General features: G+C 42.9%; 1 protein-coding gene across 3 annotated transcripts in view; it reads right to left on the bottom strand.

Moving 5' to 3' along the window:
- Positions 1–12,048, bottom strand: part of PDZD2 (PDZ domain containing 2) — a 198,461-nt gene that overhangs the window by 28,831 nt on the left and 157,582 nt on the right. For all 3 annotated transcript variants that reach the window (XM_068176346.1, XM_068176345.1, XM_068176347.1), the window contains 5 exons: positions 7,213–7,324; positions 5,149–5,297; positions 4,431–4,550; positions 1,814–1,928; positions 52–125 (listed from right to left, as the gene is read on the bottom strand). In XM_068176346.1, coding sequence (XP_068032447.1) covers positions 52–125; positions 1,814–1,928; positions 4,431–4,550; positions 5,149–5,297; positions 7,213–7,324 — 570 coding nt within the window. The remainder of the gene's footprint in view (positions 1–51; positions 126–1,813; positions 1,929–4,430; positions 4,551–5,148; positions 5,298–7,212; positions 7,325–12,048) is intronic.

Below are 12,048 nucleotides of genomic sequence, written 5' to 3' on the forward strand. Positions count from 1 at the left end.
GGTAATGAGTGAAGAGGAGCGTGAATCTCTTCAGTGCTAGATCCATGTTACCTTAAACCTCTGGATGGCCTCCTGATGGGTCAGTCCTTGCAGAGACTCTCCATTAACTTCCAGGATTTCATCCCCTGGTAAATAGATACAAAAAATGAGGTCAGCAATATAGAGACCATAAAGATTGAAAACACCTTTCCTGAACATGGGGTGTAAGGATTTCAGTTAACTATTCAATAAAAAGCCTTTTATTGTTCTCAATTTATTTTAACTTGTACTAATGTCTCTACAAGTTACTACTGATGGATTACCAAAGTAAAAACTGTTCTTCAGGAGAGAACCTTAACTTGGCATTCCCATACCCACGAACAAGCTGAAAATGCTATGGATTTTAAATAAAGTCTGAAAATTATTATGACAGGAAGTCCAAAGGTACTATAAAACTGCCTTTCTTTTGTAAGCATTAACAGGAGAAATGAGGAACAAAGTGAAACACTACAGCACATCACTTCAAAGCCTGTTCAGAGAAAAAGAACCTTGCATCCATGTACAGAAAGCAAATGTGTTTCCTTACTAAATGCCTGCGGACAGAGAAGCATGTAGTAGCCCACATGCTGTGACAACAAATGTCTTTTTCACCTCAAGGAACATGTCCTGTCAGATTTCTACCAGCTTCCAGGCTCTGGGACTTATTACTTACACCCAGCTGAGCTATCTACCTTCATTTTATTAGTAAGAGGGTCAGCATGATCCAGATCCACTTCCTGCAATTTTACTTGCATCTGTGCATAATTACATGGGGCAATATCGTCAGCTAAGTCTACCCCTCCTCTCCTTTCCTAGCTTCAGTAAAGAAAAAAAGAGAAAATTTTTCAAGCTATGAATAGCCTGCAAATGATTGCTGGGTTTATGGGACAGCTGCTACTTATTGGCTTCCCACGGCAAGTGCACAACCTATGATGCAGGGATGCGAGCTTCCCTCTGGCAGCAAGTGTGAGAGTTGGCACCAAAGGCAGCCTCAAATACAACAAATGTGATAAGATAGGAAGAGGGGAATGGTAATATGAGGAGAGAAGTAACACAGGAGCAGCTTGAGAGAAGTAACACAGAAGCAGCTTTCCATGGAAGCAAAGTAACACAACCCCTGTAGAAGGGTTGTAAACCACCACTCTAAACTCATGGTCACTTTGTATTTTCAACAGTAAGAGTCTGTCACAGAACTCAGACCATGGTGCAGCACACACAGAGCATGTTGTGTAATCAGCTCAGACACCAAGATTTGAAAAGCAGTAATAGAATCTGGCTATATCTCCTTCTCTAACCACGGTAATATTACTGCTAATCCCATCTTTTTTTTTTTTTTGGTTATGATTCTTGTCCTGTCAAAATCATACCAGGAGGCTTAGAGAGTACAAGGGCTCAAAAGAGCCTCTCCCAGACACGTCCCTATATATAATGCCTTCTCAGTCCAGCATCTTTAAGCCAGATGTTGTTTGCTATCTATATTTTCCTGCTGTCACTGACCCTCTCCAACTGAAGAATTGCAACTGGCTGTTTGGACAAATAAAAGTTCATGAAAGAGAAAGGGGAAAACAAAGTGGCCACCACTATTCTGTAGCTCCCCCTTCTCAATATGAAATACAGTCAGGTTAACTGCTACCAATGATCTTCCACAGGATGAACAAACAGGGCATTTTACATTTTCCATAGCCTTTTGCTGCTGGCCAGGTGCCTAAACATAACTGTACTTGAATTTTCCTCCTGGACTGAAATAATATCCCACTGTGGTCATTTATGTGAAGTTAGATTCTCTCTACCATACCTTCTTTAAGCCTTCCATCAGCAGCCGCTGCTCCATTTGGGAATATAGTCTTCACAAAAATCCCCATGCGTCCACGAGCAGAATCTTGACCTCCCACAATGCTGAATCCAAGGCCCTACAGAAAGAAGAGATTTGAAGAGATTTTCTCTTTTCCTACAGAAAAGAGAGGAGAAGGCACACAGCTGGCACCTTACTCTTACTTATCATCTGTGTGAGAAAGACTGCCAGTAGCGTACAAGACAAGGGAAAGATGAAAACCTAAAATCTTCTGATGAATTGTTTGGCCAACCTACTCTCTCCTTCCATTTCCTCATTTACTTTCACTCCATTATCAACACACTCATCCGCCCAAAATATAGCAGCAGACATCCTAAGCTGATATAGCAAAAACTCTTGAGAATATTTTGGGTTTTTTCAAAACATGGGGTCAATAGACTTCCCATTTTAAAAACAGTAACACATTCAGTCTGAATTAAGAGACAGTCAATTCCTACCCCTGAGATCTATATCCAGGATTAACTATAGGTTTCTCTTATGTCACAGATCCTACATTTCCTCAGGAAGAAGAAAAGCTTCAGAACATGACATAAGGTCAGTGCTGCAATTTCAGGAATGTAGCTCAAAGGAGAATGGCATGTGGGGGCCACCACTCACATGTACATTTTTAATTATTCTGGAGACATATATCACGTTGTATTTAAATAAATCTAAATCAATAGATTCCCCAGGGCTCCATCCATTAGCTCTTACCCCTGCACTACCCCAGCAGGCTATGGGACCATCTCGCAAAGCTGACCTGAGAACTGATGAACACAGCAGAATGAACCTCTCCCTCTTCTGCTGAGTTATTTCCCAGACAAACCACGTCCTTGGTCCACAACCCTTTCCCATATTTCCCCTCTTGTTACTGCTGTTCATGTATTTTACAGAATAAAGAGAAAAGTCACCAACCATGTGGACAAAGGATGCGGAGAACTGTTGTGCTTTAGTGATCTAAAGCCATGGACATTATTATTCCCTTGGGCAGTGCTCTCCAGCTGAGGGATGCTGCCAGGGCAAGCACAGAGTTTACAGTCCAACACAACAATCAGATCTTTTGTTTCACTGTGTGAATACAGAGCAGGCCACCACAGTTATAAGCTTTTAATAACTTGGTAAGACATTACTGATTTCTGGACAGGAAACAACTTAGCTCCCTTGTGCAGAACAAAATAACTCCGTTAACTGTTCAACCCTGTGCAATTATCAACTGCTAATCAACCTACAGAAGGCAGGAGACTCCTGGCACTCCTGTGCCTGGACACAGGCCCCACGGCTCCATGGGAGGGTTGGGACAAATATGCCTGCGAAGTACAGCAGTTCCTACACTAGCCCACCTTCCCAGATAAGCACTGCCACTCCACAGCAGGAAACCACCCCTTGCAGATCTGGATGCAAACCTAAAGGCAAACCCTTGGCTACCCGCCACCAACACTGCAACTCCAAGGAGAAATGTTTCAAGTCCCAGGTCTGCACAGGGATAATAAATTGAGCAGTATTGCACAAAATGTACAAGGTGCAATCCCTAACAGAAGACATCACCCAAGAGGTGGGTGGAAGGCACACAAAATGGCTGCTGCTTTAGGTGGTTCATGATCACTAAGGTCTGTGTTCTCCCAGCTGCTTCCTAAAACCTTGGAGCTAAATGCAGAAAGGCCGGAGAGGTTGGCTTATCCCAGGGGGAAAAATAATCTAATTTAATGAGAAAAACAGAGCAATAAAATAAGTACATGAGAAATGAAGAAATATTTGCTCATCATAAAAGACCCACAGCTCCTAAACCAAGGAAAGTTAAAGCAACTGTGAGCCAGTCTACCCATAGGAGTAACCATTTCTAACTCTTTTTCTAAAACAAAGCACAACAATGAATTAGTTTTGCATTTGAGCTTGAAAGTCAAAAAAATCTTCTTATTCCAAAACAAATCCATCTGGTGACTTAAAAGACTATTTCACAAAAGGAGATGCATATTTTTAGCATATTTAAATGATAGCTCCAATACTAGTGTGGATTTGATTAGGGAAAACAGTGTATACCTAGGTTAATGTTTATCTATTTTTTTCTTAGCATTCAGCCAGCTGGTATCTAGCAAGTGTGTAAGCACATTATTGGGGGAGAGAAGACAACTCTTTGACCCATTCAGTGCTCTCAGAGAAGCAATCAGCCAGTAACCTGTCTTCAGGTTTAATGCTTAATTTGCAGTAATTTTTTTTTTTAATGCATCTAGATTCCACAGAGGGAAAATATGCTTGTTCATAAATATACATGTGAAGAGGTACTGTTCTGTAGCTGCATTGACATTGCATAAACATACATATATAGAGATCCATTATAAATATTTGATATCTCAGTAATGGCAAGAGGCACCAAACCAAAATGAAAGCCACTCCATGTCAAGTGGATGACATGAACATCACATCCCCTGTATTTTGCAGGTGAAACTTTGGCATTTATGTTTGGATATGGGATTTGTTTATCATTAGCACTGTTACCAGCTACCTTGAGAGCAGCTGGAAGTACAGGAGACACCTCTTAAATGCCAGCTCTTGCTACATGTGAGAAACATGCAGAAATCCTCACCTTGCCTTGCCCTTTCATCAGGACGATGTTGGAAATGATGGACGGCTGGGTCAGTCTCCATGGAGATTCCACTTGGGCAGCACTGAAGGAACGGGTGGATTTCTTCACAATATGGTAGTCCTAACATCAACAAACAAGGATAATTGCTCTGATTGCTTGGCACAGATACTGCGGATGTCATACCGGGGAAATTGCATGTGTCAGGGAAGAGGGATGCAGTATCTTAGAGATATATTCAGAGAAATGTTCAAGGGATGAAACCCCAGCTCACTACAATCAAAGTGAATCTTGCCACAGTAATTTTCCCATATTTTGCAGAGTAGAATCATTCTGAAATTTATCAGTCACAATTTAAATTAAAAGGATTAAAGATAACCTCATGATATACTGAAGTCCTTATTTGCATTTTTAAAAAATAATTACAATAAAGAGCATTAGGATTTTTTTTTTAAGTCCTCAGATCTCTAGAACTGCAACTCCTAAGATGAACAGCCTTAGGACCTTGTGGCCACAAGCAAGCAGTACTCTCACAACACTCAAAGAAGTTCTGCACAGGTGGCCAATATATCCCAGTTTGGTGTCCAGGTCTGGTTTCAGTCCCATGATGTATCTATGAGATCCTGTTTCATGACCCCTGCCCACTTCTATGAGCTTCAGGCAGATGCCATAGAACCGAGCACCATGAGGTGCCCACAGCCAGCTCTGCCTTCCCGCTCACCTGTCTGGCTCCTGCTGACTCCAGCTGCTGGGGCAGAGAGTGCTTTCTTCCACCCCGGGAATATTTCACCGCTATTTCATAATTTGATTCACCATTTTCCACTGTCAACTCATCATCTTCTACCACAGACTCCAAGCGGGATCCGGCACCTAAGAAAAACCCCAGAAACACATCCTGCAACATCTGAGAGCTGCTTTCACCTCTCTCACCAGCATGCAACAACCACCTACAGCAAATCCCAAATTAAAGTGCCTTAAAACAATACTATGCAGCTCCCAGCCAGGCAGTTGGAAACCAGTTTTGATCACACTCAACCAAGAACTTTTCCTGCTGTCATAGGTTTTATGCAATCTTTCATTGATACTGAACTCATGGTATTAAGGAAAAGCAGAAGATAATTGAGTTGGTAGCTCAAGGACAGGAAAAAAATTCATCTGTTCACACCCAATGGCACTTGCCAGTGCACTAAGCTCTCAAGCTTTATGTATTTAAAATGAAAAGACCTGACACTGCAGCAGTATTCATTTCTGGAGGTGTCATGTCACTCTGAGGGAATTTTTTTCTGGAATGGAAAAAGTAAGAAAGTGCCAAAAAAATACTATTTTCTTTCCTTTTGGCAACAATTCTAGTTGTCTTAAAGAGAAGAGTGCAGAGTTCATGTAAGAAACGGAATTATTTGTCCTGAAGGACATCCTGTAATTAGCCACAGAGTATCCTACTCCTCGCATCAGGGCTCCTCCAATTCTCATTTTCTCCAAGGTCCCTGCAGGATCCCCAGTCACAGCAATTCCCGCACATTTATCCTTGTCATTTCCACACCACACAGGGAAGGGCCATTAACCCCTATTTTACAGATGAAAACCCAAGACCCACGCCGAATTTACACAAGCTGGATTTCATGACGAGGATTTCAGATTACTTTAAACGAGCTTTACATTGGAGCTGCCACAGAGAGCAACAGCTGACTTCCTTTCATCCTCACTGTCTGTACCCCAGGAACAGGGAGCCATGGGCTGAGGTAGACGCACTGAAAATTTGCCCAGGAGAACCCCAAACACATTTTCTGCCACCTCCTCCCTGCCTGGAGGCTGTGTGAGCATTGCTACCAGTGCCAGGGAGAGATGGAGCACAGACCTAGGGTAGCTGCTTTTTTTCACTCAGCATGAAAGCAATTCTGCTGACGTATCCATAGGCAGAATTTGTACCCACTGCCCAGAGCGCAATTTAAACCTACTCCCTGCTTTGGTATCTGAAATTGGGATCTCTGCTTTTCAACTCCCCTTCTCCTGGCACACAGGCTGCTGCTGCTGCTGCTGCACACAGACAGGAAAGCAATCTTGGCAGGACTGGCATCCTGGCATTCTTTCATTCCCTGGCACCTAACAACTAATCCTTTCCCGTCAGTTCTCCCTCTCTTCAGGAGAACAGTTGTAATTCTGTGTTTTCTGCCCATCTCCAAATGAATCTTCATTTCTCATGCTGCAGTCCAGGCTGGCAGATGCTCCAGGCTCACCCACAGCCCAAAGGCATCAGCACTCACAGCCCAAGGGGCTGGATCCCCAGTGACCACCAACTCACAGCCTCAGGGATTACAGGCACAGGTGCTCCCTGGAGTATCCTAAAAATACCTTAATAATTGGAAATTAGGGTGAACACAGGAGGGAGGGAGCCTCAGAAAGCATTAGGGTTGAGAACCTGATCAATCTCTGCACACAGGTTACTGTTAAGACTTGGGGACAAAGCAACAGAAAATCTGGAGATTAGTCACTGTACCTGGCATTTTGATCAGAGCACACTGAAATATACAGACAACACAAATAGTCAAAAAAAAAAAAAAAGAGAAAGAAATGAACAAACAAGACACTTCTAGAATTTGCATAATATTTCTGTTCCTACAATAGCTCAGCTCAGGAGGCTGAATACAACTATCCTACAGATGGGATTTTCCTTCCAAAATAAACCAATATGATTTCAAAGAAATCCTATCTCACTTTTAGAGAGTTAAAATAAAGACACTACAATAAAAATATCTACAATTTCTATTTTCTATCAGTCCAGCTTTACCTTGAGATCGACTTCTGTATTTCAGTATGCCACTTGCCACATTTGAACTCTGATTGTTTCCTTTGGACACTTCTGCACAAGCTGGATCTTGAGACTTCTCAGTTTCCATCAACTAAAAGAAATTAAAAAAAAAAAAAAGTTCTTGTAAACCAGAGATGTTGATGACATTTTTCTCACTGTCATTACGGGACAGAAAATTCCATTGCATGTCATCTTTGTTTCCAAATATGTGACTGTATTAAGCATTTTCTGTAAATAATTTTTAGTAATGCCTTTGGACATTATGGTCATGTATCCTCTGCAAGTCACCACACTAATGCCTCCAGAATGCATTCAGCATGCTGTGGCACCTCACTCAGTTGCTTCTGCATGTATTTGAACAAAATTCTAGCTTTTATTCCCATTTGTGCTGCTCTGCAGGCTTCCAGAGACATCACATCTTTATAGAAAAAACTGCTTTTAAAGAGCATTATTTTATTGTAAGTGTCTGCTGAGCACCAATGCAAAGCCTGAGGATGAAAAGCTTATTTAACAGAAAGTTATGACAGCTAAGCACTTTAAAAGCCTGGAAATGAGCAATTAAAGTTTACAGGTGGAATTACAACCCCACAACCCTGAGTAAATGCCCCAGGACAGAAGGAGTCTGTTTACCGACTGTGTTTGCCCAGACGCCAAGTAACAAGGTAAGCAGCACGGCCACATGTCCTCTGCCTCCTGCTCTCCTGTGCTCACAGACAAGCAGAGCTGCCCATGGGCAGGCTCTGCCCAGCCCCTGCATTTTGGAAGGTGTTGGTGAACTGCTGGAAGTCCGTTTTTGAAAACCCCACCCAAGTAGCCAAACTCTTTCCTGTAAAAATAATTTCTGCTTCTGCTATTCAATCTCAAAAACATCAGTCTTTCCCACAACCTGCCTCCCATCCCCCAGTCCCTCTTATACTCAAGCCAACAAAGCCAAAGTTTATCTTCTGTGCAAAGTCTAGACTTTGTGATTTTAGTTTGAACAGTAGAAACTTCAGGAAAACATAAAACTGGCAGAAACAGGAAGCTGGAATGGAAACTGCTTTTTATTCCTTCCCCTTCAACACTTAATTTACACATAGTTTGTACATCCTAGCTAGTAGCTGTTGATTTTTCAAGGCATTGCAGCAACTGCTCTAGAGTCCACTTCCAGCATCAAATGCTTTGCAGCTCACAGCTCCATGTAAACTTAGAACCATCCAATTCATTCATCAGTCTGAAAAAAACCCAGCACCTGTGATTTGGTCATCCTGATAAGGGCCTCGTTCCAGAAAATAGGTAAGACATCAGATTCAAAACCCCACCTAAGAAATTCAAACCATCAGCAATTAGGCCACAGCCAAAGTATCCCAAGCTCTCCTTCCAAGAGACTTCTGGGATACCCAGAAGACAGCAGAAACACATAGAAATGAGGACAGGACCTCATGGATCCCACAGAGATACACGGAAATTTACCATACAAGTGGGAACACATTTTATGCAGTGAGGGTGACTCCCCACAGGCAAGGGGTAGAAATCATTTTCACAGACACAAAAATCACGTGGTGGTCTCAGAGGTGTACAAATCAACTGGTGCACAGGGCCAGTGCTAACTCTGTGGTGGGGAAACATATGAAGCACAGAGATGAAGAAAAACAAGACGAATGTCTCCCTAAAGCAGACAGTTTTGCTGGAGTGCTGTTTAACTATCCAAACAGATGGGGATGGGTCCAATCTGACTTTTCTGCAGCTGAGCACAACACAGATCAAGTCTGGAGCTGTAGAGCTGTTTGGTTTTTGCAGTCTGCATGGATATGGGCGGCTGTACCTGGTAAGACCACACAGCTTCAAGCCCAAAGCTGAACCACTTCCTCCAGCTCAGAGGAGAAAAGATGACTTAGTTTGTAGTATTGTACAAAGAGATGCTGAAATCATCTCTGCCAGGGCCAAATTCCACCCTGAGCCTAGGCTCAAGGGTGACCTATTCAGTACATCTTATGCCTCTGCTACATGGGGTTTGAGTTTGGTTTGTTGCTGATATGTTGCGGATTTTGCTGATTTTTGACTGTGCCATGGGAGAAAAGTACCAGTGCATTCTGCAACCACATACATTTTCATCTAGTGGGGTGGGAAGAAAACAGGACACAATTGCCACTTGTATTAAAACTGTGCACCCCAAGCTACACTCCCCTCATGGTAATCCTGGAGCCTGTGAGCCTATAGATAGCAAACCTCCAAACTCCATGTATGATCCACAGTAGGTCACATGTGTGTAAACACCAATGCTAGGGAAAGCCTCAAGACAGTCTCAACAGCTTCCTGAAATTAGAGTTTATCCAACTAGGCTTCAGACTACAATTAGGAAGTAAAAACACATAAATTATCTGTGTCATTAAAAACATTTAAATTATACTGTGTTTGTTCTTTTTTTTTTGTTTATTTTAGCAGAAGTATTTTTCTGACACTAATTATAAACACATAGGGGAAGACACTAACATTTGCAATGAAGTTGATATTCCTTAAGTTGTTGAGCTTGTCTAATAAACCACCAGGAGTTTTATCTTATTCAGAAAACACTTACAAATCTGATCTACAAAGCTTGCAAGAACTCCCCAAAGGCGTGTGTCTGTAATCTTTGGCTCTCTCATAACCTAGACAAGAAGAAAAACCCAGCTCCACCTTATCCTTCTGGCAGTGAACATATCGCTTTACTGTCTCGAGGTGGCTGCCCAGATTTAACCATGCCATTTTAATTTTCTTCACTTTCAAGGAAATGAAGCTTATTATTTCAGTCCTGTAGGTCCTCTTATTAAACTAAACCAATAAATCCCTCCCAATGCTGTCCCAGCGTTAAGGACAAGGGGAGCTTTAACACACACAGCAGTTTGAAGGGAGATCTAAAAATAGAGCCCATTTTGCCAGTTCATTAAGTAGCTCTGGGATCAAGTGACGGTGACATCTCAATTGATTTCAAAGGAAACAGCACTATCAGGGACACGCGGTCCTGGCACCGCACCAGAATGAACAACTGCCCTCAGAGTCCTCGCCTCGGCAAAGCTCTAGCGTGACCAGGCTCTTAATTAGGCGAGATGAGGAGCAGGATTATGGCAGTCTGCACTGTTTAACCACAAACAGCTTGGCAATCCCTTGCCAATCTACAAAAACAAGACCACATATAGAGGTTGATACAATTTAATAAGCAAACTCCTTTTCTGCTTCCCTTGCAGAGCTCCTCAGCTGCTGCCATTCTCATCAGCGAGCCCACCCAATTCCCCACGGCACAACCTGGCTGGCTCTGCTGAGGAGCCAGCCAGTTTATCCTGGGGGTTTGGGAATGAAGCAGTGAGAACCAGGCTGAGAAGTCTACAGCATAACAAATTCTGTCCTGCCTGCACTGGCAAAGCAAGTCCACCAGCAAGACTACTGCCCTTCTTCAGAACAGCCATGTGAAAGAGGAATGGCTATGCACCAGCACCAACTCAGTGGGAAAATTCCACGTCTTCTCTGGTCCCATTCACACTCTGTCCTGGTCTCCAGCCATGACAACTTTTCCTTAAGCAGCACTACCCCAAACATTTAACCATGAATTGCGCCAACACCAGCCATCAGGAGGAACCAAACAGGCCTCCACGAGGAGCCAGCACAGACTCTTCAGAGCAATGCCCCAAACACCCAATGCAAACCTTCACCTGTTCCCTGCACAAAGTCTTTCTTCCTAGTCCCTTGAGATAAGATGATGCCTTAAAGCCTTTAACCTTCCAAAAAATTTTCAAGATTTTTTTTTTCCACGATCTGGTATAATTCTAGCTGTTTCAGTTATTTGTGCAATTACTTATTGCTTTATGGGGCACAGCATGCATTAAGCCTTAAATGTATCTGCTAGGCAGGGAACTCCACATGCCCCTTTTTCCTTGCACAGAAAGTAAAATACCTTCACTTTTAAATTAGCTCTTTTTCACTTTAATTGAATCCATCTCACAGATAAATTACAAACTGCAGCACTATAATTTACAAGAATTAAGACTGCAAGTGATGCAGAGGACATGGATTTTCTAATCTTGGAGAGCACTGAGTTTTCCATGCCTTACTGCTCTGTTTTATGGCATGTACAAAGCTGCAAAGACCTAGAAGGAGGTTGGTAAGTGGGAACACATTACATCAGGAGCTGCAGCACCAAGGGACATTCTTCCAAAAGACAGGACATCCCAAAGCCCAGGGAGCTCCCTAAACTGAACCACGGGGCTCAGAAGAAGTCCAAATTAAATCCAGACTTAGCAATTTTTGGTGCAAGCTAGAGGACACCCTTCTTCAAAAGGGCACTTGCTTTGCTTCTCCTCTCTTTCATGACGCAAAAGCAGAGAACCACTTGGAACCAGGGACGGAGGAATGAGAAGGAACATCACCCTCACTCCAGCATTAATTCAGTGTCTTGAACTGGCACCTCTATAAAAACCAGTGCCCTGGTTTCTCCCCTGGTGCAAAGCTGACAAGGCAGACAGAAGTTCTGCACACTCACCAGGGAGGCCTCGGAAGGGCTCAAATTTGGGCTGCGCTTGGCAGCACTGGTGAAACAAAGCCTCCACCACCCTCCCCAGAAGCTCACCTGGGAAATACACAAGCTGGTACCACCAGGAGCAGTCCATACTTCCTCCTGCCCAGCCAAAGGGAATGGAAACCCAAGCCCTCCTTTACTTAATTTTAAAGAAAGTGTTGGAAAACTCTTGGTTCATGTGTAGCAAGAGATCAGGAAATCTGATAAACAGTCAAGAACTGGAGCTGCCCAGCTTTCTGAATAGGTGGAAATGCCAAATAAACAAAACAAAAGCTTTTCAAGTAGTG

Source organism: Anomalospiza imberbis, chromosome Z (genome assembly GCF_031753505.1).
Source record: "Anomalospiza imberbis isolate Cuckoo-Finch-1a 21T00152 chromosome Z, ASM3175350v1, whole genome shotgun sequence".
NCBI lineage: Eukaryota > Metazoa > Chordata > Aves > Passeriformes > Viduidae > Anomalospiza > Anomalospiza imberbis.